General features: G+C 46.8%; 10 protein-coding genes across 10 annotated transcripts; 4 read left to right on the top strand and 6 right to left on the bottom strand.

The window, feature by feature from the left end:
- Positions 1 to 123: 123 nt before the first annotated feature.
- RhiXN_10368 (U3 small nucleolar RNA-associated protein 25) lies at positions 124 to 1,350 on the bottom strand (the record flags this gene model as incomplete). The annotated part of the gene is made up of 6 exons (XM_043330184.1): positions 124 to 269; positions 322 to 394; positions 429 to 526; positions 580 to 715; positions 946 to 1,145; positions 1,200 to 1,350. 6 exons carry the CDS (start codon positions 1,348 to 1,350, stop codon positions 124 to 126), a joined length of 804 nt encoding a protein of 267 aa, XP_043184281.1.
- A 292-nt stretch (positions 1,351 to 1,642) lies between these two features.
- RhiXN_10367 (uncharacterized protein) lies at positions 1,643 to 2,382 on the top strand (the record flags this gene model as incomplete). Its single annotated transcript, XM_043330183.1, has 2 exons — positions 1,643 to 2,032; positions 2,089 to 2,382. The coding sequence occupies 2 exons, from the start codon at positions 1,643 to 1,645 to the stop codon at positions 2,380 to 2,382; spliced, it is 684 nt and encodes a 227-aa protein (XP_043184280.1).
- Positions 2,383 to 3,317: 935 nt separating this feature from the next.
- RhiXN_10366 (methyltransferase domain protein) lies at positions 3,318 to 4,328 on the bottom strand (the record flags this gene model as incomplete). Its single annotated transcript, XM_043330182.1, has 6 exons — positions 3,318 to 3,593; positions 3,652 to 3,828; positions 3,891 to 3,940; positions 3,984 to 4,112; positions 4,167 to 4,227; positions 4,281 to 4,328. 6 exons carry the CDS (start codon positions 4,326 to 4,328, stop codon positions 3,318 to 3,320), a joined length of 741 nt encoding a protein of 246 aa, XP_043184279.1.
- A 746-nt stretch (positions 4,329 to 5,074) lies between these two features.
- Positions 5,075 to 6,452, bottom strand: RhiXN_10365 (uncharacterized protein; the record flags this gene model as incomplete). Its single annotated transcript, XM_043330181.1, has 5 exons — positions 5,075 to 5,366; positions 5,428 to 5,702; positions 5,900 to 5,932; positions 6,001 to 6,221; positions 6,290 to 6,452. The coding sequence occupies 5 exons, from the start codon at positions 6,450 to 6,452 to the stop codon at positions 5,075 to 5,077; spliced, it is 984 nt and encodes a 327-aa protein (XP_043184278.1).
- A 379-nt stretch (positions 6,453 to 6,831) lies between these two features.
- Positions 6,832 to 8,610, top strand: RhiXN_10364 (alpha/beta hydrolase family protein; the record flags this gene model as incomplete). Its single annotated transcript, XM_043330180.1, has 9 exons — positions 6,832 to 7,019; positions 7,083 to 7,240; positions 7,294 to 7,419; positions 7,483 to 7,610; positions 7,724 to 7,829; positions 7,893 to 7,983; positions 8,073 to 8,218; positions 8,295 to 8,419; positions 8,518 to 8,610. 9 exons carry the CDS (start codon positions 6,832 to 6,834, stop codon positions 8,608 to 8,610), a joined length of 1,161 nt encoding a protein of 386 aa, XP_043184277.1.
- Positions 8,611 to 8,853: 243 nt separating this feature from the next.
- Positions 8,854 to 14,823, bottom strand: RhiXN_10363 (ABC transporter transmembrane region; the record flags this gene model as incomplete). Its single annotated transcript, XM_043330179.1, has 33 exons — positions 8,854 to 9,029; positions 9,078 to 9,167; positions 9,220 to 9,368; positions 9,490 to 9,643; positions 9,704 to 9,916; positions 9,971 to 10,000; positions 10,055 to 10,081; positions 10,134 to 10,164; positions 10,218 to 10,339; positions 10,394 to 10,543; positions 10,593 to 10,676; positions 10,728 to 10,793; positions 10,846 to 10,881; positions 10,934 to 10,976; positions 11,028 to 11,048; positions 11,098 to 11,128; positions 11,237 to 11,317; positions 11,370 to 11,421; positions 11,543 to 12,058; positions 12,126 to 12,199; positions 12,249 to 12,270; positions 12,327 to 12,345; positions 12,399 to 12,512; positions 12,572 to 12,984; positions 13,042 to 13,097; positions 13,150 to 13,278; positions 13,398 to 13,660; positions 13,712 to 13,741; positions 13,799 to 13,973; positions 14,031 to 14,173; positions 14,224 to 14,279; positions 14,330 to 14,694; positions 14,753 to 14,823. 33 exons carry the CDS (start codon positions 14,821 to 14,823, stop codon positions 8,854 to 8,856), a joined length of 4,002 nt encoding a protein of 1,333 aa, XP_043184276.1.
- A 3,067-nt stretch (positions 14,824 to 17,890) lies between these two features.
- RhiXN_10362 (FKBP-type peptidyl-prolyl cis-trans isomerase) lies at positions 17,891 to 18,469 on the top strand (the record flags this gene model as incomplete). Its single annotated transcript, XM_043330178.1, has 4 exons — positions 17,891 to 18,097; positions 18,143 to 18,261; positions 18,312 to 18,364; positions 18,414 to 18,469. The coding sequence occupies 4 exons, from the start codon at positions 17,891 to 17,893 to the stop codon at positions 18,467 to 18,469; spliced, it is 435 nt and encodes a 144-aa protein (XP_043184275.1).
- Positions 18,470 to 19,514: 1,045 nt separating this feature from the next.
- RhiXN_10361 (CHD5 domain protein) lies at positions 19,515 to 21,346 on the bottom strand (the record flags this gene model as incomplete). The annotated part of the gene is made up of 4 exons (XM_043330177.1): positions 19,515 to 19,757; positions 19,787 to 21,143; positions 21,211 to 21,256; positions 21,310 to 21,346. The coding sequence occupies 4 exons, from the start codon at positions 21,344 to 21,346 to the stop codon at positions 19,515 to 19,517; spliced, it is 1,683 nt and encodes a 560-aa protein (XP_043184274.1).
- Positions 21,347 to 21,781: 435 nt separating this feature from the next.
- RhiXN_10360 (uncharacterized protein) lies at positions 21,782 to 22,886 on the bottom strand (the record flags this gene model as incomplete). Its single annotated transcript, XM_043330176.1, has 6 exons — positions 21,782 to 22,009; positions 22,061 to 22,131; positions 22,237 to 22,408; positions 22,450 to 22,508; positions 22,559 to 22,739; positions 22,803 to 22,886. The coding sequence occupies 6 exons, from the start codon at positions 22,884 to 22,886 to the stop codon at positions 21,782 to 21,784; spliced, it is 795 nt and encodes a 264-aa protein (XP_043184273.1).
- A 2,154-nt stretch (positions 22,887 to 25,040) lies between these two features.
- RhiXN_10359 (Multicopper oxidase) lies at positions 25,041 to 27,306 on the top strand (the record flags this gene model as incomplete). Its single annotated transcript, XM_043330175.1, has 9 exons — positions 25,041 to 25,272; positions 25,325 to 25,553; positions 25,609 to 25,648; positions 25,699 to 25,842; positions 25,890 to 26,059; positions 26,104 to 26,777; positions 26,819 to 26,959; positions 27,016 to 27,122; positions 27,178 to 27,306. The coding sequence occupies 9 exons, from the start codon at positions 25,041 to 25,043 to the stop codon at positions 27,304 to 27,306; spliced, it is 1,866 nt and encodes a 621-aa protein (XP_043184272.1).
- Between the last annotated feature and the right edge of the window lie 448 nt (positions 27,307 to 27,754).

Below are 27,754 nucleotides of genomic sequence, written 5' to 3'. Positions count from 1 at the left end.
AGATACAGAACACAAGATGTCAAGTTTTCAACGCCAGGGAGGAGGAAGATAGGTATCAGAAGAGTTCAGATAGGTTTGTGGTAATATCGACATACCCTTCGCGCTCTATTCCCATACGTAGCCCTAGTGGGCTCGCAATGATAATGTCTGAGTTAAGGAATCCGAAAACAACCTCCATCCCTTCCCCTTATTCGACAAGCGGATGCCAAGTCTGAATGCATCGTCGGTGTTACCGGCAAAGTTTCGAACATGATCAGATGGGTAAGTCCCTAGGATTCAAGTTCAGCCCACAACAGAACTGAAGATGACGACTTCACTTACCGGGCTCGGCACTCAAAAGCTTATCCTCGCGCCTGGAGGCAGACCATACTCGCTTAGGAATCGGGCGTAATTTCTGCTTTGGCTGGTGAGTCTGCTTCCGGTTTCACGTTATGGTAGGTTTCAAGCGCCGAAATTAGGGTATTAACAAAGGCGAGGGCCGAGTTTCGGAAAGGAAGTAATATCAAGACGGTTGGGCGGGTAAATCCTTTGAGGACTTCAGTTGGTCTACAGTAAAGGTATGCCGATGCGCTGGCTCACCTTGATCCCTCACGTCTGAAGGGGGATCTGGTAAAGATACTTTTGAGGATCCAGACTTGGCTGCTTCAGTAGCAGCGGCTGCAGCCTTGGAATGAGCTAATAAACGAGCGTTGTTGCCATTATTCGTTTTCGGTGTCTATACAACCATGTTAGATTCGCCAATTGCGTGGATGCGGAGTCTTTTACTTTTGTATATGTTGCACGGCGTGATCGCACACATGTCGTCTGACTTTATCGTGTTCGGCTGAAGAGGTCCCGACGTAAGGTAGCATCACATCACGGTACCCGGATAGCAACGATGGGAAATCTTTCGGGGCTATAAACGATGTTTGAGAGCTGTGTAATAAAATAGCCCACACAACACACCTGGCCCAATTCCACTCCTTCTGGATGAGATAGTACCACTGCTCCTAGTTCATCTGGTCCAGTTCCGAGAGTCAGTCGCTGAGCGATAAGTTTACGGGTATCAATCGCAGAACGAGAAGCAGATGTTAATATCGAGGGGCCAGACTCTTGAGACGAGCCAAAGTGTGAAACATATGGGTCATCATTGGCGATAACGGACGCTACCAATAAATAAAGGTTTATTAGAACTCTAGCTCACAGACGAAAGTGCTCACATTCATCCTCATGGCTCTCTACTTCAGACTCTGCTTCTGATTCTAACTCCTCATCTAGATCTTCACTGTGGGCCTCGCCTTCTTCGCCAACTTCCCCCCAAGTTTCCTTCGTTTGGGAGTTTCTAACTCTGATTGTCCTCGGGAGAGTCATTGGATTTGAGTGATCGCCGTTTCGACTTGAGTGAGCTCACATTGAGCAACGTCAATAATTTGACTGTAGTTGGGTCCTGTGCGGGCATTGTTTGGCGTGGCTCTGGTGGTCAAGAAACAAAATTCTGGGTAGGATAACGTAAGCACCCCACATTGGCGCTTACCTGACTAGCTGGTCATGGATGGGATAAATTATGTGTCAATAATCGCCACCAAAAACGTGAACACGTTGCTAGATCCGGGCTCTGCTCTCCGCGTCCACCAGACTTACCATAATCTCGTCGATTGCCCTCATGGCAGGAGGGAATATCACTTACAAGGTCATTATCGAGGACCAAGTATTCAAGTTGACCAAGGCTCAGATTCACACCGATTCACCAAACTACTTTACGTTCCATCTTATCGACAAGTCCGAAGAGGAAGTTGAACTCACTCGTGATCCACACTTGTTTCGAATCATCGTCGACTATCTCAATGGCTACTGTGTCATACCTCTTCGTCTAGATAGGCTACCCCCAACTATGACACCTGACATCGCTCTGGCGAACCTGCGTGCGGATGCCGAGTTCTACCAGCTCCATGGCTTGCTTGATATGTTGGACTCTCCGCCCGCGCCTATGAGCCTTGAGTATCGAAAGCAACGATTATTCCATCATTACCTGATGATTGTTCACTTAGGGAAGGTACGTAAACAGTTGCTGAATTAGGATCGCCCCGACCCAATACGAGATTACTTTAGGGAAAGCTCGAAGCGGTTCCACTTGATCACTTTCATGCCATGTTAGTCGAGAAGCGCCAGTTTGACGATTGGTTTCGATACGAGAACAAGTATACCGACCGCGCCAACAAATACCAGCTAGCAATCGCTGCGCAAGTGCGAGGCGTCACAAATAGGATATTGAAGAACGTCAGCGCTCAAATACAGGAGTGGGACCTTTTGGGGTGGTCCAAAGAGTACAAAGGAGACAACAATTACCTCCGAACGATCGTGGTTCAGGTTTGGAGCCAATCCGAGCTGTCCATGCGACTTTAGTTTCCTAGGATAATCAACACATCTTCACGTTGAGTCTAAAAGTGCTTATGAGATAGAGACGAAGCTAACATAGACATATACATGTAGTCATATACCTATATGCTGTTTTTTTGTACCTTCACGGCCACCGTATTATGTATCGATAATACCTGAATAATTTTGCTGAATCAATCAATCAAGCAAACATTTGAAGCTATTGGAAGTTCCAGATACCTATGACCCAACAAAAGGAGCTTTCTGAGCGACCCAATTCGGCTATGGCGGCATGCCTTGTCTATACTATTCTGGAAATAGCCGATAACCCCTATCTGTCATCACAACTTAAATATTACGGTCAATTACAAATTTAAGTTGGTTCATCAAGTGGGGCTTAAACCGCTACATCATCCAGCGCATGTTTTCACCTTGGAAGCTTCTCGAATATATATATGGTTCTCTGTAACCTAGTAATCAACCTGTTGTATTATCGCGTGGATGAATCGCGTGTACGTCTTGAATCTCATTATGTTTTATGGGGAAATCGAAAACGGATAGATGGATGTAATATATACAAAGCTCAAGTATAAAACAACTGAGGTTCTTCATTTTGGGCCCAATACCCTTGATAGCAGTGACCATATGGTATTTACCAAGACACCGTGCATTTGGATGTGAGAGTTCGTCAATTGCTTTCTTACATACTTCACTCGCTTCTTCTTGTGATAACCCGCAGTCCATCAATGCAGGTTCTAACTGTCTCCAAGCCAGTGACCACAGTCGTGCAATCAAAGCCCCTACTTGTTTCACCGCCGGATCAGGATGCCAAGTTCCTGTCGGTATTAGCACAATTTGCTTTTGATATGGTGGAATCCTCGAGATGCCTCTTGCACATTGGCAGGGAATCCTTAAGCATAACCCAGCTATAATTAGTGCAGGACAGAGAAACTTCAAACTGCTTACTGATATTTTACACCCATTTGTGTCCAGAATTCAGAGTTTGGTCGTAGCCAGTCAGGGATTTGGTATATAGCTGAAAGATCAACTCCTTGCTTCTCCATAGCAACTCGCACGAGGTCGAGGCCTTTACAAAGTTCTGGATGAGCACGATATGCTAGGTTATTGTACGGTGGTTGATCGGTCTCGTAGAGGTAGTTTTCAACTTCGCATATGCTAACCAGTCCTGGGCGTAGGACCCGATATAGGTCAAATACAAGTCTATCGTATTCCTTTACCTGAAATTACCTCGTTAGAAGTCATACAATAGCATATGAGACAGAAAAACCGCCTGACATGAGTTTGTACATGCCTGCACGAGATATAGTCGAACGACTCGTCGGGCTCCGCGACGCCAGCATACAAATCATACACCTCGAATGTGAGGTTTGCCCTCGGTGTATGCGTAACTATTGGTGCAATGTCCACGCTAACTACATCGCAATGGGGGAATTCTTCTGCCATTTCTGAGCCCTAAATATACATAGATGTTAATGTAATCAATTGTCATGCCAAGTCCTCATTCCAATACTTACCAGCTGCCATCGCATGTTCTTATGTCCAATATCCGTGGTCTTGATCCGTCCTCTCGTGGTCTTAGACCTCTCGCACCGGACCAGTATAATTACCATGCACAAGAGCCTTTAAGCATTGGTGCTGCATCTTGTGCCTGAGAACTTCCACATCATCAACGGGATAAGTCATGGGAAGATTCTCGTCCAGTGGATACAAGCGCCCACGCGATTCACGAAAAAAGTCTACATATACCCAAGTTGTTGGGATGACGAGATGGCGCTAATTATACTACTCACCACTGAGCTGGTCCGAGGTAATAGTACTCGTCGTCCGCGCCGTGCTCGAACTAGATATTGTCTGCATATCCCAGTCGTCGTAATCATATTGGTCATCGTCGAAATCAGGCGAACATGGTAGACATTGCCCTCTGTCTCCTCATCGTAGTAAGGCGTCGCCATCCGGGAACTCGTGTAGCAGATGGAAATTGGAGAGGCCATGATCCAGTACATTGACAAAGTGATCATATAAAGAACACGTATGATGACCTAGGGGTCCCACGGTAATCACGGCTAACGTAAGGTTTTCATCGAATTGAAGAATCATACATCTGATATCTACGCGCACAGAGATGAAGACCATACATTAGTCAAGTATACGCTGCATCTTGAGTATCAGTAAAATTGTGGTTAGTGGAGCTTGAAATAACTCGCTGGGTGTGGGGAAATATTGCAACTGCTATATTTGTTCGAACAAAGGGCGAGAGAACACATCGCAAACACGACCCCGTTCAAGCCGCATCAATCACAGGTCTGTTAGTTGCAACGAAGATCGCATTCACTCTAAATACTGGCGAGCCATTATCTCGGTCCTCCTGATCGGGAGGAATCCCTTGTCACGCATGTACCCCTGGATATAGGGTGATGTCTGCGATCGGCAGGTTCAGTCCGATTTCGCCGGATCCACCTTCCTTCGACAATATAATTGGTAGGATAGCACGAATCGTGATTAATTTTACTCTGGGAACCGAGAGCCTCGGTTGATCGGAATGCACTCCGATAGTTCTCTTGCCGAGCAATGCAAATATTACTCATCTTTGTAATCTCTACTGTGTTTATTTCTATTGATAAAATCGAAGGCAACGTCAATTCGAGACCCATCCAAGATGGCGTTATACAATGAATGTAAATAGACGAAATGAGCTAAACTAAATCTTTGTGCCGTATATCATATGGTACTTGCCCACTACCCGTAGATTTGTGTTCTCGTACGCCGCAATAGAGCCCGCACAAAGTCGATTGGCCTCTTCTGGAGAAGAGCCGTAGTCAATCATGGCTGGCTCAAGCTGCCTCCATGCCAGCGCAAATCCCCGAGATATAAGGTCTCCAACCTGTTGCACTGCTGGATCAGGGTGCCACGTCCCTACTGGCATTAGTACCACTTGCTTCTGTATATCACGAAACCCTTGGGACGCGATCTTAGCGCGCGAAGGAGGTATACTAGAGGTTTCATTTTATCGTTTAGTACTTTCGTTCAAAGTATTGAGTAAACAAGACGAACTCGTATGTCTTTGCTGTTTGACCCCAAAATGAAGAGTTTGGGTGCAGCCATTCTTCGATATGATGGATGGCGTTGAGATTAATTCCTTGTTTCATGATAGCGGCTCTTAACACCAGGATCGCTTCAGCCGCCACAGGCATAGTCCGAACATAGGCGTGCATATTGAAAGGCGGTTCCGCCTCATAGCACTGGTTTTCCACCTCGCATATAGTGATCAGTCCTCCCGGCTTCAGCACCCGATGCAGGTCAAAGATCAGTCGGTCGTACTCCTTCACCTGCGTTTCCCGCTATCCTCAGATACCACTTTACACAGCTAAAGCGAGACATGGTGCCTACATGCAACTGTATATGTCGACATGACACATATCAAACGACTCGTCCGGCTCTGCCACCCCGCGTACAGGTCGTAGATCTCGAACGTAATGTTTGGCCGTGGAGCATGCGGCACGATGGGAGCTATATCAATGCTTACGATGTCGCAATGCGGGAACTCCGCAGCCATCTCCTGTGCCCTGATCAGTTGGTTTGCATTCTTGTTAGGACTGATGAATAGGGGGCGTGAGGGGTGCGCACCAGTTGCCAGTGCTGTGCGAATGTCGAGGATCCTGGGTCGGGACCCATCTGCACGTGGTCGGAGCAGTGTGGTACAGGACCAATATAGTTGCCATGGACGAGGGCCTTGAGGAAGACGTGCTGCATTTCGTGTCTTCTGGCCTCGACCTCATCGATGGGGTAGAGCATGGGGAGGTTCTCGTCGTGTGCATAGGTGCGGCCATATGCCTCGCGAAAGTAATCTAATAGACACGGTATCAAACATAGGTAAAAAAAAATAAAAAAGAGGGAAAAATGCAACTATACCAACCTCCAATCTCCTCGGATGTTATGGTACTAGTGGTCTGTGCAGTGCTTGCACTAGAGATGGTTTCCATGTCCGAGTCATCGTAGTCGTAGTCTGGATCTTGGTGAGCGTCTTGATCAGGATAGGTCAGGCCCTCCATCTCTGGCTCATAGTACAGGCTCGCCATATGTAGGTCAGGCTAGTGGAGTTCGTGCGGACGAAGCATTACATTTGATAAGATATATAGAAGGGCATTGATGGCGGTTGGTGTTTATTGTCAATGAGCGGGGGAAGCCCTGGACATCGGCGCTTGTAGTAATCACGGGACCAAGGTGTTTCCCCATTGCTTTACGACAGTAGACGTATTTATCGCGCTTTACGCCTCTGATCGAGATACTTTTTGGAATTTAAACCTGCTATCACACTACCATCTGGTGATCTTCATCTATAGTTTAAATTCCGCGTGATTCCCAACTCGACACACCCCATTCTCTGAACTAGCACTACGGGATTACCAGTATCTCGGCCTCAATTTCGATCACAGCAAGATAATATTAGATACTATCATGTCTGCATTACAAAGATCTGCCATGTCAACTCGCGTTGCTGGGCTTTCCCGGCAACAAGCCCCGCCACCACAGGCTAAGGCTCCTTGGGCATTTCCTGACTCCGAACTGGGAGATGAAGAGGATGAAGAAGAGGATGAAGAGGATGGCTTGGGTGATCTCCCGCCAGTACGAATTCCTGGAGCTGGGTATGTACTAATGCCCCAAGTCTACTTGTAATATGCCTTGACGAATTTCTTAGGTCTACTCAGCCCGCCCCAATCGTGGAGCTACCCGAACAACTCTGCTCGAGATTATTCGCCAATCTCAGCGTTGGGCTTGCTTACTCAGGCTGCGCAAGTGTCGGTAGCCGAGTCTGGATTGGATTTCAGGGTGTATTACACTCCACCAACTGCGCAAGGTCCTGAAGGTATACCTAAACATGAATCTCGCGGCGAAGCATTCTTTTCTTACACGAACCAGGCACTGTGCTCGTTTGCCACCACGGAGCTGGATATTCCGCCCTTAGCTTCGCATGCTTTGCTCAGGAAGTGACAAAAATCAGTGGGGGAGAACTGGGAATGCTCATCATCGATGCTCGTGGACACGGTACGTGATTCCGGTGATATCATCCCCGGAGTAGCTGTGAATGTCTAATCGGAACCGATACAGGTAAAACTACACCTCTTGACGCATCAGACCCAAATGCGGATGTACTCGATTTATCTGTGCTTGCATCAGATTTCGTAAATCTGCTTTGTACTTTGTTCCCCAAGCCGGCCGAGGCACCATCTCTAATTGTGAGTCCGTAGAGGATGGATGCATTCCTGACCGATCGATGATCGAGCTATTTCCTTTGTCTTCTTACCACACTTTGCCGTACTTCTATGATGCTGACATGCGTGTGAGCCAGCTGCTGGGACACAGCATGGGAGGAACAGCGGTGGTACACGGATGCCCGTCACTGTTGGAGAAAGGTTATCGCGTCTCAGGGGTAGCAGTGTTGGACGTAGTAGAAGGTCGGTGGGAGCAGGTAATGACCCGGAATTACCGGTTTTGACCACATTACTGGGTACCAATAGGTTCGGCGATGGAAGCACTCCCGCATATGCACAAGCTGCTGGACTCGCGACCTGATGGGTTTGCATCTCAAGAAGAAGCGATCGAATGGCAGTACGTCACTTATTGATGATAATATTTCCGCACAAATCAACCGACCAATTACTCCCACAATTCTACCGTTTTCACATTCATGTTCGCAGTGTTACCACAAACACGATTAGGAACGTGGCATCAGCACGGGTTTCGGTACCCTCTTTGGTTGTACCCGCACAGCCGAGTGATACGCCTGCTAGCCATGCCTGGAAATGGCGCACCCCGCTTCGAAATACCAGCCCATATTGGAGAAGTAAGTTATAGCAGGACTGCTCTGATGAGTTCTAACGAAATGCGTCGTCCGTCTGCACTTTATTTATTTTTATTAGGCTGGTTCAATGGACTTTCGGAAAAGTTTCTTGCCGCACGGACGGCGCGGCTCTTGGTCCTTGCGGGTACAGATCGACTGGATAAAACTCTCATGATTGGGCAAATGCAAGGCAAGTTCCAGATGGTAGTTGTTCCTGGTGTTGGACATATGCTTCACGAGGCACGTATTCCAAATTGTCGCTGTGCTTTGAGGCATATGCTGACCATCTTTCTTGTACCCAGGATAACCCTGAACGACTTTCTGAGATAATTGTTGAATTTTGGAGGAGAAACGAGCGTGTAGTGGCAGGAATCAAGAAAGTAGGAGATGCATAATTCGATCTCGGTCTAAACAGCCATTTGCAATCCCGAATGACTACCCAGTTCTAGACCATTGTTTAAGAGCAATGATACCGTGCAATGATACCGTATACGAGAGAAGTGCAATAGAACACTTTGAAATTAAACAATATCAAAATTATTTTACGAACGCTAAACACGAGTCCGACATGGCAAACGCTAACTGTAGCTAAAGAGTCGAATCTATGGAAGAAGTTCTGCTTCTATAGTGAAAATAACTCAAGGGGCCCCCGTGCTCCGAATTATTTCCTGGGCATCGATCCCGCTCTGGTCGCACATGCTCCTGAAAATGCCACTATCATTCGAAAATAAGTGCAACGGAGCCCCAACTTCAACTATTTGCCCTTGATCCATGACAACTACCCTGTCATAGTTGATGATGGTACGTAGACGGTCTAGATACCTGGTCAGGGCGAAACATAAGTGAAACAAGGGTTACCTACGAGCAATACACAGGATGGTTCTATCGGAGAACTCTGTCTTGATAGTCGCTTGTATTTTCGAGTCTGTTTCTAGATCTACGCTCGCAGTAGCTACCCACCATTACATTAACAATGTGGGTCATAAAGATAACGTATCACATACCCTCATCCAGTACGAGGACTCTGGATTGCTTCACCAAAGCTCGCGCAAACGATAAAAGAGAGCGCTGGCCCACACTCAGATTAGCGCCTTCCGCAGTGATAGGCGAATCGAGACTCAGGGCAGAGATTGATTGCCCAAGCAAATGCGATCTACGAAGTGCATCGTGCAAAGTAGCGTCGTCATATTCGCCGAAGGGATCCATGTTAGATCGAATAGTCCCTAAAAGTAGTTTGGTTTAGATCACCGGTATATGTATTTGTTGGCAGAGACTTGCCGGAAAAGATGCCAGCCTCTTGCGGGATGATGGCAATCTTTGAGCGAACCGAGCTTAAGCCCATCTCCCCAATATCCAGGCCATCGATGAGAATCGAGCCCGACGTTAGCTCGACAATGCGGAAAAGGGCTGCCATCAGCGAACTCTTCCCTATAAGGCATTATCTGGTGTAAGCATCATGAGATTGAGTTGGATAGATTCAAGACCGACCTGCACCCGTTCGTCCGACTACCCCTATCTTCTCTCCGCCGCGAACATGCAGCGAGACTCCACGCAAAACGGGTGGCAAGCCTGGTCGATAGCTCATGACTAGATCACGGAACTCTATCTCCCCGTGGGTTGGCCATGTTTTGGGAGGGGCTCTGTCGATCACAAGATAAGGTTTCTCTTGGGGTATGTCTCCGCTACTCGTGTAATGTAAAACTGTAACAAAAATATGAATTTCGATCGAAAACGTGGAGATCAGAGAACACCTACTTCTTTCTACAGAGTTCATATAGTTTTCAACTACAAGAAGGTTTAAGAATTCATCTCCTTGGCATATTGAGAGCAAAATCTTACCTTCGGCTGATTGTCTGGTCATCATCCCTGCGAATCGCTTTTAGCTATATATCACCTGTATGTCATTGAACAAACCTACCCATTACTTGGACCAAGCTAGTTAAAGTGGACTGTACATGGTCAGTTTGTCATGAAAAATCACATGTGTCCTAGGGATGCTCACAAGCACTAGTCCAATCTCTGATGGCGATATTCCATGGATGCCTACTACGGACATTACTCCAGCAGAGAAAACGAGTAAAGATCCCAGAAAGTCCAAGCGGATGGCAAGCCACCGTTGATTCGCTATAGTCAAATATGAGTAAAACCTTGAAGAGTCAGACGCTGTTCGATGCTTACCGCAGGTGAGGAACAAAGCTCGATTTTCCAAGTCGATGTAGTATGTATTGTCCTTCAAAAAGTGGTTTACCTCTCCGTACGCGCGGATTGTAGCAAGTCCGGTCAAGGATTCGGAGAAATGTGAGTATAGCAGGCTCCGAAGATTGGAGTCTAGGAAGGAGTCAAAAGTTGATGCAAAAATATGCGGTTATAAACTTACCAAGGCGCTTGAGCTCCCGAGCGCTAGCTCGATAGAATGCAGCAAAGTATTGGTACAATATTAGAATAAACACCGCAAGTGCAACTGGAAGTCATGAATGAGACACAATACAAGCAAGGCATTTGGACATCTTACCGAAATAGTATTCCAAGATTGTGATCATCACCACGCTAGTTATGGCCGAACTGATCGTAAATATGACTAATACATGAGGTCAGTTTGTGGGCCATGCTCTCACTATGACCTCACTCACACATCCGTATAGAATCCGAAAGGCCATTGTCCATAGCTGGAAATTATGTCAAATCTTCATTCGCTCTAGAAACAATTCGAGAGCTTACTATCCACATCTTTTCCGAAAACGCCCAAGATTCTTCCAAGAGGCTTTACGAACCGGTCAATTTCGGCGGGTGAATGCCTATCCTGGCGACTTACCGTGGTATCAAAGAATGACATCTGGATAGTAGGATTAGTTCCTTATCTATTCGCCAAGGGAGACACTTACTGGAGCATGAAATACTTGACTTAGCGATTGTCTATAAAGATGTTTGGAAGATTCATATGTCAAGCAACCAAGAGCGATACCCCTTTTTATTGGTGTTTCAATAGGCGCATATAAGCACGGTTTCAGAAAAACCACATACATCACTAGCGCAAACACAGCGTATCCAAGTCCAAGAGCGGCATATCCGACCATATAGATCGGGGAGGGTTGGTTAAAGGTGCTATAGCGAGGCTTAATGTAATAGACCAAAAGTGAAATACAAGTCCACTTACTTATTTTGCCACCAGACAAGCCAATAGTTGTTTACCGCAAAGCAGCCCTGGGCTATAAGAATGGAAAATATTCCTATGGGAATTGTGACCCATGGAATGCCAAAAGAAATATACCTGCTATAAACTACGAAGCATCCTTAATACTGCTCGTGAAGCCGAATATCTTCACTTACCAGACCACTCTACAGATCCAGTTGTGCGCTTCTCGGCCTTGATCAACCTTCCTTCCAACTTTCCTGTTCCGGCAGCCTTGAGGCTCTTTTCGGGTTTGGGCTTAGGTTCCTTTCCTGTCTCCTTCAAGCCTTCATGCAACGCATCGCCATTCTCATGCCCCTCCCCATTCCCAAAATCTTCCACGAGTTTCGCAAAGGCGCCACCAGAGCGTAAGAGCTGCTCATAAGTACCCTGCTCAGCGATCCGGCCACTTTCAACACTGGGGCCAGACACGGATAGTGTTGGAGTAGGAGAACCGCGATTCAAGGTGATCTGGTCCTCTGATAAATCTGCCCTTTTGGAGAAATCGCCGGGGTCCAGGGGCGCTGTTGAAAAGAATCTTTCAAGAGTGTAGACGTGATCTACTGCGGGAAGAAAATGAAGAGCATGAGTAACGAGTAGGACCGTTTTGCCTCGTGCTTTGAGGTTATTGAGGATAGCGTTGTGAAAGAGTGCATGACCGACATGAGCATCGACTATAAAATGCGCATAAATGAGATGCATTTGAGTGTATGATCATAATTCTATTGGGAACTTGCTCACCAGCACTTAGCGGATCATCGAGCAAGAATATTTCTGCTGCATTGTCGTACAACGCCCGAGCGATATTTACGCGCCTAGCCGAATCCGTCAACGCTGGCCCAATGTTGGAATCGCCAAACTTACTGTTTTTGTCCTCCCGACAAATCTTTTTTTCTCTCGCAGATTAGTCCATCTGGTCAAACTCGATCATGCACAACTCACTTATGCCCTTTTCACCGATCTAAAGTTCTTTGTCAGTGATTTTACGCCCATAGTACAAGGTAAAGTACCAACTTCGGTCAAATCCCCATCAGGAAGCAGCTCCAAATCCGTCTCCAGCGACGCATCCCGAATAGACGTCCAGTATCTTTCTTCGTCCCACGGTCGACCAAAAATAATATTGTCTCTCTGCGATACGTGATGGCTGTTGAGCGCGACAATATGCACGACAGAACAATGCACCTTACCAAAGTCGCATTTTGGATCCATGCCATTTGAGAACAGTAGGCGGTTTTGCCCCCAAAGCTCACGCGACCTCGGGTCTGTGGCATTTCACCCAGCAAGCCAAGAAGCAGGGACGATTTACCCGACCCAACAGGACCAGCGATCCCGACTATGCTCCCTCGAGGAATGTTCAAGGATATGTCGGCAACTCGGAAAGATACATCTGTCGTTGTTCGCTGAGGATCGGTTTCGTGGCCTTTTCCTTTCGTGGCCTTGTCTTGCTTCTCCTCTTTCCCCTTTGCACCCTTTGTCTCAGGCTGGTGGCACCAAACCCACTCGGCGTTTTCGACTACGAGCGCATCTTTCTGGTTTAAGTCGACGTGAAGCTGAGTATCGATCGTCTTGGTCAGGAAAATGGGCTTCAGGCGACTGAGAGCTATATAGGAGCACGATCAGTTCACCATCCATTACAGCATACAGCCAGGCTTCATACCATTCTTGGCATCCACTGCGCTGGACAGTGCTCGGGGAAGAAACATGAGAGGTTGTCTGAATGAGAAATAATTAGGAGAGAATAGATAAACTGAGAACATTATCGTACCTCAGCATCTGGAAGAGTGCCATGGAAGGAAATATGACAGCAGGATCCAGTCCTTCGTCGTGTGTCGCGGCATAGGTGACAAAAGATAGCACCGCAGCAAGGGTTGGGATTGCAAAAGCGACCGCCTGGCTAATAAAATAAGAATGCATCAGCCTCAGTAATTGGACGAAAGGCTGAGACAGCGAGCAATGAAATTCGAAAGAGGCCTCGAAAAACCAAGGTGGGGGTTCGAGCCTATTTTAACTTACTTGGCCGCTTTGATGAATACTATACTACGGATTGCTCTCAGCTCTTGCTTCCTGGTCTTTTCCAGCCGGTCCTCGAATTGCGCCTCATATGCGCATACCTTGACAATCTTCATGCTACCAAGTAACTCTCTCAAAAGGGAAGCGCGAGAGTCTGTATGTACCATTGACTTTTTGCGAATTCTGAGCTGGTAGGACATCAACGTCTTTTGAATTGGGATGAGGAAGGCAAATAGGGAGAAGCCCGCCAGTGCAGCGGGGCCAAGCTATGAGAATATTAGTCAAACGTCGCCTTGAGGGAAAGACCAGAAGCTTACTTGAAGACATAGCAAAATAAGACAAATCGACTGCGCGACATGCAGTAATCAGTAAATCGTAACCAGATGTACGAGGTGGGCACACACAATTTGAATAGGGGCAGTCCATATAGCATGGAACCATTGTGCACAAAAACCAATCCTACTAACGTCGGTGCTAACGTGATTGACAAGGTCGTACTGCCGCTCCCCAGGGCCAAATCTCAGTCCACGGGAATATAGGGAGGCTATTAAAGCTGCACGCGCTGCAACACCGGTAGTCCTGAACGCCGATTTCATAATTAGTGGGTGTAGAAGTGGGCAAAATGAAGCAGCGCACATGGATCTCCAAAAGAATTGATGGGTGCAAACTGAGGCACAGATTGTCAAGAGCGGTAGACCGAAAGCGAGACCAATACCTCGGCCTATGTGAGGGGCATTCGAGTCCCCGCGAGAGCGCTCTTGGGCAAATTGAATGATGGCCTAAGTAATGCATGAGACACTGCTCCCAAAGAATCGTAAACATTACATACTTTGGTCAATAGAGGTGCCATGAGCTGACTGACGTCACCAATGACTTTGAACACTCCTGTATTGACAGTCAATAAAGAGATTAACAGTGGAATAGTGGAAAGTTACCTCCAACCCAAAACCGTCTACCAAGGACATCGTTCAAGGCTAATGCAAGGCTGGGCCCGTTGTTATTCTTACTTGACAAACCAAATGGCCTTTTCTTTTTTGCAGAGTCTAGATTTGCTTTCTCCACACGTCTTGCCCACGCTTCGTCCAATGCTTGACTGAGCGGACCTGCTTCCTCCTCAACTTGCACACGCCACAAGTCGGGTGCTTGCAGTGTGCGTTGCCATCCAAGAGTCATTAATGGCGTCAACCATGCGTATGTCAGCACAGAAAAGAACGTAGCGCCGGCCAATGGTGTCATTGAGGCATCGGCAAGAGACGCAGGTGGAGGGGCCGGTCGCGTTGATGGCATCCAGAGTTGGTACCTACAAAAATAAAATAAATAAAGCGATTTTTTGCTATAAAATCCCAGAATTTTTTCACCAATGTCTTCGGTAGCGTTCATTCCCATTCCCAGCGTCCAAGTCGTGTCTCGCATGTTCCAATCCCGACATGTATGGATGGCCAGCTGGAGCACCTCACGAATGTAATTCGGGGGGTGAGTGGATACGGATTCCGTAGCCTGTGCATTCGGCAGATGGCCTTTATAAATAACATTAGCACCGAGAGATAACATGTGCTAGCGAAGTCGATCAACCAGGGAGGGGTTGGCCGATCGTCCACGTGACTCGTTAAATATGAATCAAAAAAAATCGTCCACGTGACCGTTGGTGAGATATCTTCTACAAATGACGATTATTCAACCATTCAAACCTATTGCTACATTGCGTGCGGGTCGCGGATATTGGTCAATTATTTTACCATTAGCCTCCCTGATATCCTGTCTTCCAATTTTGCGCCCGAGTTCCTGGAACCTCGAACTTGCCCCTTGGAAAAAGGACCAATCACGAGATTCGCGTGCCCACGACTAGTCAACAATTTCCTCGGGCACGGGCTGACACGTACAACTCCATCATATCTCTCCCGAGCTCAAGGCCGAGTTAAAATACTTGTGCAACTCGGGCTCGGGCATGGCCGACGTTACTGTAACGCTAGGGAGCGAGAACATTGCTACCGTGACATAGTGGTGTTAACAACGCTAGGCCCAGAACGCGATTTCAGTTTCACTCGGACTACTGTGCCTCAACAACTAACCGGGTTCGTTTATAAATATTTCATCTTGCTTGGTCATTTTCAATACCCATAGTCCCTTAATTCGGCATCTGAGTGATACCTTTCGTGATTCAACTGACTAAAATATCCCCATTGTAGCTAGATCTTCAAATTGGGTCCTGCGATTACCTGACTCATCTCACAACGAAATACATATTAGGCAAATGTAAGAACCCCAGAAATACTTCATATTGCCGCTTATATGCCAAATCAATATCTTAGGTTAACAGTAGAAGTTGGTAACTTCAGCCAGAGGCCAATGATATAATCGGGGCAAAATCCGGGTCACTGTTACACTATTATCATTATCCAATTTCCGCCGAACTCAGCACGATCTCTGAGATAAAGAAGTTTTCTGTTAGGTATGGGATTGGGCCTTTTGTTAGTAGTACTAGGGTTCTTGCGAAGATTACAGCTAGATGCTGATTTTGTCAATGACTGGGGTCGGTATGGGCGATCTGGAAAGGTGCTTATGTTTATTATTGTTCTCTATATATGAGAGTCCCCTCGTACCATTTCATCATAACTATGCACCTTTTTATGGTTGACGCTGAAGCCAGCACGCGAAAAAGACAGCCCTCTAGTTTTCATCTCATTAGCCCAGAGATCTAATCCTATATATGTTCATACGTATCTCCACAGTCTCAGCAAATCGTGTTGAGCTGAAAAGTATCGTGTTTATATACGCGAACATGGGGGAGTGGGAGTCTTCTATTATAATCAATTGAATGCCAACCACCAAAACGGTGCACAGGGACCATAATGCCATCTTTCACAGTACGAACATATTCTCATACTCAAAAAATTAATTGGTAAATGTAAGCTCCTTTTCAGACATCCCGAAATCATCTAAGAAAGAGATAACGGGATGATTAGAGCCTTCACCTTAAGTTGAGAATTTTCTCATTCACAAAGAAGATAGCTGACTCAACTCTAAAACCATGTTATAGCTCCAGTGCTTCTTCCAAAGTGGTGTAGGAGGGTAGCGATACCCATGGGTATAGGTTATCTGCATACCCATGTGTACTGAAGTATGCTCAATTGCAACTGGAGGGCGGAATAGGCCAGAACTAGTGCTAGAGTATCGAACTTATCCTCTTCATTTATTGGTATTACTGGTTGAGCCCACCGATCAAGTAGTGTTATAACAGGGATGTTTAGTCGCCTCCCCAGTGAGCTTCTTAAGTTTTGGTCCACGCTGGCTCTTGAAAGTGAGATAAATCAAGGCAAGAATAATTTACGCATCAACCCATTATATATGCTACCCCGATTGATGTACTCTATAAGTTCCAAAGGCCCCATACGGCCGATACTTGGAGTACGGCCCAACAGCCCGCTATTCTCGCCCATCCTTCAAGATTCCAGTCGCCAGTTACATGTAGCTATTTCGAATTCAATCGAATCAACATGCTTATTTGTGGTGCCAGAAATTCTGTCTCGATATCGGTAGAATCGGGTGAGGCCGGTAACAATAGGTGGGATCGATCGATCGGGTTCCCTCCCGATTATGATACCCCGATGCGCATTTTGGGACACAGCTCATATGATGATTGAGCTACGGCTATAGGCAACTCTCTTGAATCGCAGTCTCTGATTTCCCAACCGATGAATATAACCGAATTGCTTACGCGCCAATGAGCTGATCGCGAGGCGTATATTCACTTTCAGTAGTAAACATTGAACCAAAGCATGTGGATTAATGGTGTTGACTGTGTAGTATCTCCAGCTGCCGGAGAGACGTTTGTTTAATTGAGGTGATGTGGGGTGTTCTCTCAAAGTGAATAGATAGCACGTGTGGCACAACCCTCGTACACCCAACACATCCAAAAGTGGATATACGCACGTTTGTGGTTTTTCCGAGATTCGGTTGTGAAATGGCATATGTATAATAATGGATACAAGGTCCGTCCGTGGGTCGATCCTCCTCTCTGTCAAACTTTGGCGCGATTATTGTTTGGAATGTTGCTTTGGAAAACTCTAGATCTGATGCTAGAAGGTGAAAGGCGGCCAAATGTGGAGATCGTAGTGACGGCGGAGCGAAGGACTTTGCCGCACAACGATAGTCCCAGCAACCGGTACTTCTGAACATCGTGGATGAAGCATGCTCAGTCGCCGTACCAAACAAACTAATCGCCAATAGGGCATCAACTAGGACGTGGCCTGAAGGCGAAGTTCGGCGTGTTGGTCAAGCGGAGTCATGTGGTCGTCCCACCTTCCCCATAGGGCCAACCCCACTACCCAAATCGACGAAAAAGTACAACAGGCGAGCGAATAGCGCCAGGGCGTTAAGTGCATTACTCAATTTGGCACAAACAACCCAGGTGACCTAAGCGCAACACAGCCCCATAGTCTGGCTTTTAAACGAAACCACCACACTCACTTGCTCTCTGCTTTCTGCCTATCGACACAATGTCTCTCTTCGCTCGCTCTTCTATCCGTACCTCTGCTGCTGCCTTTGCTGCACGCCGTACATTACCTAACGCGCTGGCGCGTAACTACACCATGTCGTCTATCACTTCCGAGACGATCACCCCCTCAATCGAAAGAAGGAGCCCGCTCGAAAGACGGAGACGTCCTGAGCATGCATTATGTAAGTCCAATACCAGTTTTCTAGCAGTGTTGCTTTTTCGATTCAAGAGCTGACAACCTGTATATTTACAGACTGGCATCTTCCAGTCCAATGGCCGCACGTTCGATTCGTCTCGCGAACGCGGCATGCCCTTCGAGTTCAAGTTAGGCGCTGGGCAGGTTATCCGTGGATGGGATCAAGGTCTCCAGGGGTAAGTTGTTTGTATATTCCTTGCCTCCCGCATACTAACATTACCCTTAGGATGGGAGTCGGTGAACGTCGCAAAATAACCCTTCCTCCTGCATATGCTTATGGTATGTTTGCTAACGCGAATGAAGACACGGAAAGCTAACACATTTTCAGGTCCCCGTGGTTACCCACTGCCATTCCACCCAACGCACACTTGTGTTCGACGTTGAGCTCCTCGAGATCAAGAAATCGAATCAAACTAATTAGTTTTCCTTTGATTTTCGTTGCATTGCATTGTTCGCTTTCTAGCTCATATTGTACAGGTTGAAAAGTAATATTGGGTCCTTAATCTATCGCTTTGTCTTCCCATCTTTCAAGACGCGTCTGTCTGAAACCAGCATTATGACTAATTTGCATTTCAAACGCGGAAGGGTTGAGTGTCGATGTATGCGCGACGTAAAATCAAACCATCAAATAGTGCGGTTGGTATGGATGCAAATGCATATTCCCTCATTTATTTCTTCAAGATTAACGTTATGTCGTTAATCAAAACGAAGTGAACACAGAGTTATATGACCCAGAGATTCGCCTTTGGCCCATTAGTTTTCTGTTCATGTGGGTCCTGTGCCCGCAATCCATCAGAACCCTCTTGGGGGAATAATGGATCTCAGAGAAGCAGGAAAATTTACGTTCAATAAGTTATAACGACTAATAGTTGATATCTGCATAATTTCGCCTGACGACATGCGATTACTATAGGAGATAGTAAATACCGATACTATCCTTTGCGAACCGAACACCCTAAAGGAACTTGACCGTGTATTGACATTGGTGAGCATATTGGGTCAAATATACAGGGATATTCTGGGGAAAGGTTGTACCGGAAAGAGATGTTTGTAGAAAGTCAACCAAGCTTTTGGATGTCAGCACAATCGGGCGGACATAGCTCCCAGGATACCGATGCTATAAATAATGGCAACACGGATCGAGGGTTTATCGAAAGGAGAATATATACGACAAGGTATCCTGAGATTATCCTGGCGATAGCTTCATGAGCTGCCTCCAACCATAATATATACGTATTAACCTAAACTTATTGAATGATAAATGAATGAAATTTTACAGACGATTTACATCATTCTGACAAGTACCACCCGCCTTCAACCTCGCTTAATTCTCGTAAGTCCTCGGGATCAAAGCCGGTCATACGTTCACTCCAATTCTGGCTCAACATGGGCTCCCGCAAAAGTCGCCCCTTGGAGATCCCAGTTTTGCTCATTCCAACCATTTTCCAGACCCGTTTACCGCCTGTATGCGCATCTCGGGATACTTGTCTCCTCCCACTACGTCCTTGAACAATGCGCGCGGGACACCGTGACCGAAAAAGTTCTTCTCTTTGGCCGCTATAGTGTTGTCGGATAGCCCGGTCCCACTCTGCAAGTACTGGAACGTTCCTGCTAGCCCCGGCCTAAGAACACAGTTCATGAACACTTGGAGTTGTATCTCCAGAGGGGAAGCCTGTTATCGACGTTTGATTCGATCCGTACAAGGCGGGCGAGAGTCGAGCAAGGGGAGCCGTTGGTCTTAACTTTGAATACTGGCTCTGAGTTTGTACCGGATTCATAACCCAACAGGATGCTGTCTCCGACTCGAGGGTAGGCAAGGTAGACTGAGCGAAAGTACCGAGAGACGATGAAATGAAGAGAGACATATGTGTCCCAGTCGGTCAAGTGGATGATTTGCTGAAGGACGTCATGTGGAAGACGAAAAGTAGCGACCGATTGGCGGTCCAGTGACTCGCTGGCCCATGGAGTTTTCGCGACCGTCAAGGTGGGGCTCAGTAAATGCATCAACATCAAAACACCTTCTCCGAGTTGATCTCCGTCATGTAGGTCCAATACTGGTGATTGGCGAACAGTGGGCCCGTCGACGGCGACTGCGATAACGTGCCAACCCGACATGATAATCCCGATCCCGCTGGTACGTCCCTTTTTGCGGAGATTTTCTACCATTTGGCAAACGTGATGTGCCATGTATACTGGTTCGTTTAGCCTCGGGCAAAACGTAACAAGGCAGCCACGGAACCAACAGTAACAACCAAGGGTGCCCTTGCCACCTATATGAGCCTGTACTACCTTCGGATCGGTGGTGCCAGTATGTTTGACAAGATCAGCTCGTACATAAAGCGAGCTGCTTTTGGGAGTCGCATCCAGAGGGGGACAGATGAGATGGGAGGGCGCAGCAGCATTAGCAACTTGCCAACAGAACAATCCGATCTTGTGCCAAACGCTAGGATAGTGAGCCAACGCCAGTTCATCACTGTAGTCATGGACCAAGGTCTTGACGAGGCTCGAGGCAAGGTGTTGTGAGGTTGTGAGTGTGTCCCAACTAGGACAACCCCATTCGGATAGGGGCACGGTCCGAGGCTCAAGTTGACGGTATTGTGATTCAGCTTGTATAGTGTCAAAGCGAGGGGGTGGCCAAGGTTTCAGAATTTTAATATGCTTTTCAGGAATTTTGACTCGTGCAAAGGATTCTAGGTAATCTGTCAAGCTGAATCCATGTGGACGCCTTTTTCGTGGAGGCATGTTGTCAAACCTAAAATTAACGGCTCCGTTGACTGTAAAGACACGATCGTCGAAATCGAAAACATAAGTCCATTCGATGAATGCGGCACCCAAAGTCCAGCTGCGGTCAGAATCGCCAAGAATCGAGCGGTCCTTAGACGCCTCGTCTCTGCCAGTCTCCTCATCGGAGTTATCTTCATCCTTAAATGGAAAAGGATTACCGGTTAAAAGACGAATACGTTTTTCCTTGTCTTCTAGAGCTTTGGTAATTTTATCGATCCACTCTGCACCACCACCCTTCGTAAGCCCAAACAAATCCACAGGTAGAACGTAGGGACTAAAAATACCAACCTTCCAATTTCACGGGGTCTTGGGGAATTACACTTGTGCAGTATCTCGCATACAGGCTTGGATGAGCGTCATCGTGGAGGTATAGACGATAATATTTCCCTAAGAGCAAAGATTGTGAGCGCGAAAGTAACGATCGTGTTCGAATGACGCACCTTTATGTCGATATGCTAGGAAACCACGAGTACCCATGGTGGTGGAGGGGTCGAGAAAAAACGCCTGCTCGCTACTGTATATGTGTCGTATCACCAACACGTGGACTAGGCCAAACCCATTCAAAAAGGCCAGGCACACCCCCGATTGCTCAGTCTCTCCTACACCTGCTTTTTTCGGTCGTCCGTATCTAGAACCCTTTATTCCGCTTTGGGTTGAATCAGGCCGCATAAGGGATTTTAAGATGGTTGGAAAATTGAATACGAGATGCCCAGAAACTTCCCAAAGAAACAATCCATTACTGACTACAACTAATACAAAATATGGTCAACACACAAGTTATCAGTCAACGTACTGGTCGTGATTACCAAGGTATGTTTTGAATAAGTCTAAATATCCGCTGCGCATATAGTGCCAACCACGTGCCCTGGTTTGACACGTATCTTGGCGATGGCACCCCCAACTAGAATGCATCTACTTCGCTGCGCGTGCGCTCTGCCTCGCAGCCAACCGTGCTCTAAGTTCTGCCCTATCCCTGTCCCTTGCGGATGCTGTACCTGTAGATTTTTCATCTGCAGATGTGTTGTTTCCAGGCGTGTCGTCAAAAGATGGGGATGGTTTTTTCGGCGCGTGGCGAGGGCGAGGGTGAGGCGGATGTCGAGTCGTGATCTTCGACAAGGATGGAAGGATTTTCGTGTTTGACTATGAACAAATATCAATAGGGGCTAATAAGGGCTGAGCTTGGATACATACCAAATGCATCTCGTACGAGTCGTTCAATAATTCTAAGAACACGCTGACAGGCCATCTGCCAAACACCGCAGCTTACGGAACCTACGGTTTATCTCTAATATCAGATTTCGCGCACTTATACCCATCGTAAGAAATCGCAAGGCTTACCTCGGGGAGCAAATGGTAAACTCAACCACCAGGTTGCTGGGCCCATCCAGCCTGGAGGAAGATAGAATACTGCTGAGCGGCCGTACCACCATCCTGTGCCATCCGAAACGAGTTGATGTTCAAAAGTAACCAATGCCAAGCGAAGGCAACGTCATGGATCAAAAATCCAATTATTGTTAGACAAGTGTCAGGCGAATCAGTCTAACACTCACCGATGAAAAACTGCGCCCAGTTGTACATACCCACAAAACCGTACTGAACTTGACAGAGAAAGATGTCCTTGCCGATGCGAGGGTCGAGTCTACCAAGAGTCAATCGCCCGAAATTCATAAATAAGGCAAGCATACGTACTGATTGTATCCAATTCCGCAAGACCTCTGTCCACTCTCCTTCGCAACTTGGCCCACTTGGCAAATTGATCTTGTGATGAAGTTTGTAATAAATCGCGCTTAGCAGCCAATACATCCGCCCGTAACGTTCGTTGTCGATCAACAGTAGATTTTAGGAAAATTCTCGTATAGACCGGGTATAGCTAAAAACAGCATCGCCGCAAACAGTTAGCTGACGTTGATAGCGCTTTGCACTTGTAACCCACAAGCTCCAAAAGAACAGATTTTCCTATCCATCGTACTAGTTCAGTAAGAAATACCAAGACGAATATTGTTAGAAGGATTGACATGGTCGTTTGAACCACGTAGCAGTGGATGTGCGAGACCGATTACGTCCGTAACGTGGACAGCTCAAGGATCCTGGATGGGTCACGTGGGGGTGTCCCAGGGTCCAGACTTGGGTGGCAATTTCCACGAGGGTTTATCGCCACACGCACGTGGGATCGGCTTGCATCAAGCCGGTCATGGTTTACACAGCTATGTATATGTATTCGTGAGCATACAATAACACTTTCACCATCGACTGGGCACCCCATCCGTAGTACGCCAGCCCGACATAATGTATCTTACTCTACCTTTTTGCGCAAGGAAAGCAGGACACACCCTAAACTACATAAGCCTCAACACAGTATGCACTCGAAGATTTCCTCAGTACACTAGGGGCAAAATAAATATCAGTACTCTCGGTTATCGTCACACTCGTGAGCCTTTTCCATTAAATGCCTGGACTCGCTCGCCATGGAACGAAGCGGATGATGCATAGCCGAAGTGCCTCAGAGAGCGCCTGCGTTAAATCTGTGTTAAAGCTCGCATTTATTAGGCGCACACTAGCCCAAATCAGACCTGGTTCTACCGCAGAAGCTGCTAATTGGCTGGCCCAGAGCTGATTGCAGTCAAGGCACACTCTTCAAGCCGCTTGACGAGTCACTATCAATCACTATCACATGTAAGTTTAAAACTTCTTAATTCTCACAACTTTCTGGCTGAAAATCCATATTGATAGTTGATTATCCGATTCAAGGCAATTCGGTTGATCATCTCCCTTTTTATAACTCAACAAACGTAGGAGGTGCCGCGAAGGCGCGGTCATGAGAACCAATTTTAGAGATATCACCTGGCGCTCATGGGCACGGGCAGTTCACATACCCCTATCATATGAGTACCAAGGAAACTGAATGAGCTTGGCGCCCGAAAGAAAAATGCTTAACAGAGCCACTCGACAATCTGCACGTGGGATACTGGGCCGCTTTGAATTGTTCCTTGTCGATCCGAGCCAAGCCTTGAGATGGCCGTTAGATTCCAATATCCCCGCTTGCATCCTCCGGCGAAGATTCCATATGGTATGAACCACTGGACCTCGGATATGGAATATGATATACCTCGACAATTGTCCTCACCTATGCCTCATGTTCAACGACACCTATGTTAACCAGGTGCCCACGAGCATTAGAGAAGCTGGATCCTAAGCGCTCACACCCGGGTTACCAGGCCGTAGGATAGGAGCGCACTTACATTCTTTCTTAAGGCTACATACTTGGTATAGGCCAACGATTCTCAACGCACAGGTGTCGCAGGCGCTATAAAAACCAGTGACGGCGTTGTCGGTCCACAGGTTGCTTCATTATGCATGTTTGAATAGTATATCCCATGATAATTACATACGAGTTAAAAATAGGAGTACCTCATGTAACATCGCCACAGCCAAGCGCGATTCTTCGCTCCACTCGGTGCTCGGGGTCCTGGATTGGCGAATCTGGCCGAGTAGGAATTTGACAATCGGGAGTCACCTGAGCGCTAGTCTCTTGGACCATATGGGCTTGGTCTTATGTCTCATATAGGGAGGAGCTCTCTGCAGCTGATTTCATCGGAAATTGTGCATTCCTATGTATTTTATTCGTCGTTCGGTAGTTTGGGGGAACACAGTAGTGGCCAATCCGCCTCGTTACTCGTCGGCGTGGCTCGGCATGCATTAAAATAAATATTGAATTACATTGCCGATCCTCAAGTGTCATGGGCTTTCCTAAATTGGGTGGGGGGAGTAAATGCTGGACCATGGTCTCTGAGTTCCTGATCTTAATACACTCATGTTTATCAATCGAAGCATTAACATGTTATTCAGGCACAAATGGCCCACTTCATTGTTTTTTTTTTCGCAGACCAGGTTCAGAATGCAGTTCCATTCTGAGTTGAAATCCTAAACGGATCGCTTAAGGCGATGATAAACTTGGAGATTCGGCAGCACTGGCCCACAGCCCCTGGCACTTTCATCTGATCTCCTCCACGTCGGGGATGGAACAGAATTTGTAATTAAACTCGAGCCCGATTCAGAGAATAGTGACCCTCCACGATCCTCTGCTATCTCTAAAGGTATATAAGCCATGAATTCATTGTCTGGAGAGCCAGCCTTCATCCTCATTCCTTGCTCACTCTTCAAGTAATACGCGATGAATCCTTTGCGCGTTCTTCTATGCGGATTCTTGGTCTTTGCGTCTGCGTCTGCCAGCTTCCAGAGTCCTCGCACTAAGCATGAACTTGTTAAACCTCGTCTCGAGCAACTTGCACTATCCTCTGACTTTAAGATTACCGACAAGCCTACGACTCGCGAATACAACTGGACCATCTCGATGCGAGAAGGTGCTCCTGACGGTTTCTATCGCCAAATGCTGGTCGTGAACGGTAAGCGGAGCGACTGTCGGGGTCTCCCACATCGTATTCACCCCCTTTCTAGGACAGTATCCTGGACCGACCATTGAAGCTAACGAGGGGGACACAATCATAGTAAATGTCAAGAACAAACTTCCCCATGTCGGTACGAGTCTCCATTGGCACGGTCTCTTCCAAAATGGCACCGCTTGGATGGATGGCCCAGCCGGCATTACGCAATGCCCGATCCCCTCGGGTGGCTCCTTCACGTACAAATTCAAGATCGAAGGACAGTATGGGACTTATTGGTGGCAGTGGGTTGCGATTTGTGGTATTCAATTAGCTTGGCGCTTACTTTATTTTTGGCAGTGCACATGCTGGAGGACAACTATCCGATGGCCTTCATGGGGTAAGCACTCCAGACCTTTGACCCTTCACCAGTGTTGACGTACTTTCAAGGCTTTAATCGTTCATTCGGTCAACGACCCATGGAAACGCGGTGTACACTATGACTATGATCAAATCCTGATCATGGGGGACTGGTACCATAACACCTCGGCTGAAATCATCAAGGCACTCGATACTCCTGGTGGATACCTCAGAGTGGGTATTCTATTCTTCGATCTGACTTGTTCTAAATTTCCATACAGAGACAAGCAGCACCTCCTCCCTACTCGGCAATGTTCAATGGGTTTGGAACTTGGGACTGCAAGAAATTTGGTTCCCCAGACACCTGCTATACGAGAGAACAGTTTGAGCTCAAGGTGTATCCTAATAAGAAGTACCGTCTTCGATTGATCAATACTGCCTCTCATGGTACGTTTATCCTATATTTAGACATGCACCCTGCTCATCCCGTTCCAGCAATGATATACAACTCGGTCGACGAACAACCCTTGACGTCATCGAAGCTGACGATACCCCAATCTCCAGCCCCGAGGTGAACGGCCTCCACCGAGTCCAGACTCACAATGGTCAGCGCTACTCGGTCATTCTCAAGACCGACCAAGGGAAACCAGGCGATGCCTTTTGGATGCGTGGTGAGATGAATGAGCAATGCTTTCCTTACCCTTTGGAGGAAAAATCCAATACCGCTTTTGCTGTCCTCCGATATATCGATGATGATTCTAGCCACAAACCAACATATCATCTTCCTACGACCAAAGACTGGAAGGATAAGCTTGGCAAGGACTGTAAAGATATCGAAGCCTGTAAACTGGTCCCCCTTGTCCGAGACGACCCTCCTAAAGTCGTCAAACAACAAGGAATTTTCAACACACAAGTTGGGAAACAGAACACCTCTGACGGGAGTGTCACTCGGTTCTTTGTCAACCATGTCGCGTTCGAACACTTGTGGTACCAACCTATATTGCACGACGTTATTGAAGGGTGGAACGTTGATAATTCGAATATCATGAGCATGACGTTCGATAACCCGAAGGAGCGGATATCATTATCAACAACCGGGATAATATCGATCACCCATACCATCGTGAGATTTCAGCATCTCTATCGATGCATTATCACTAACTTTGTTGGTATTGATCAGTCCACGCAATGACTTTCTGGATTGTTGCAGAAGGCAAGGGCGCACTTTCGATTGAAGATTACAAGAAACTGAAGTTCAATACCGACAATCCCTTGCGTCGAGATACCCATGTTGTTCCTGCGAACTCATGGGCTGTATTGAGGGTCAAATCCGATATACCTGGAGTATGGTGTAAGTTCTCACCGTCATAATACTTACGACCGGTTTCTGAATCTCGTTCCCATTAGTCCTTCACTGTCACATCGACTGGCATCTTGCACACGGCTTTGCAGCGGTCGTGGTCAATCAGCCCGATGTCATCAGGAAATTCCAACTTCCCGAAAGTTCGAAAAAGGTAATTTTTTCTGCGTATATTGATAATGCCACTCGAATTAATAAATTTGATCTAGTTGTGCAAGCAGATCCCACCTGGCCTGAGACCCAACTCCACGTCCCTTGGCCGTCGCAAGTTTGGGTTGGGACCTAACCGCCAGGTTCCAAGACGCTTTTCATACGATACAAGCAAGAATATGAACTAATAAGTGGTTTCTGAATAAGATTTCTTCCACAAGGTCCCGAGGATTTTTTTCTTCTTGTTTCGTTCCTTTTCTTTTATATTTCACTGAATGCTTGGACTATGACGTTTGTAACATTGGACACTGGTTATCATGTAGCTTACGATATGCTGAGCTTTACTCTACACGATTTTATATACTGTCAATACATTCAATTGTTCACAGAATAACCATGGATTGATGGGCCTTGCATTGTCTCCATTGGCCAAACTGATTCACCTTGCCCTCATAGGCATACATGTACTGGAAACTCAGCACAGTATTCGACTGTATATGCTATTAATGGGTTTAAAATAATCATAAGGTGAAGCTCTAAATCTGAGTAACTATGAACGAGAAGGAAAGGCGCATATAATCGCAGTCGAACAATAATATTCATCACGTCGCTTCATCGCAGAATACTATTCGCTCC

Source organism: Rhizoctonia solani, chromosome 11 (genome assembly GCF_016906535.1).
Source record: "Rhizoctonia solani chromosome 11, complete sequence".
Taxonomy (NCBI): Eukaryota; Fungi; Basidiomycota; class Agaricomycetes; order Cantharellales; family Ceratobasidiaceae; genus Rhizoctonia; species Rhizoctonia solani.
The sequence above is the reverse complement of the archived record's forward strand: the minus strand, read 5'-3'. Positions and strand labels throughout refer to the sequence as shown.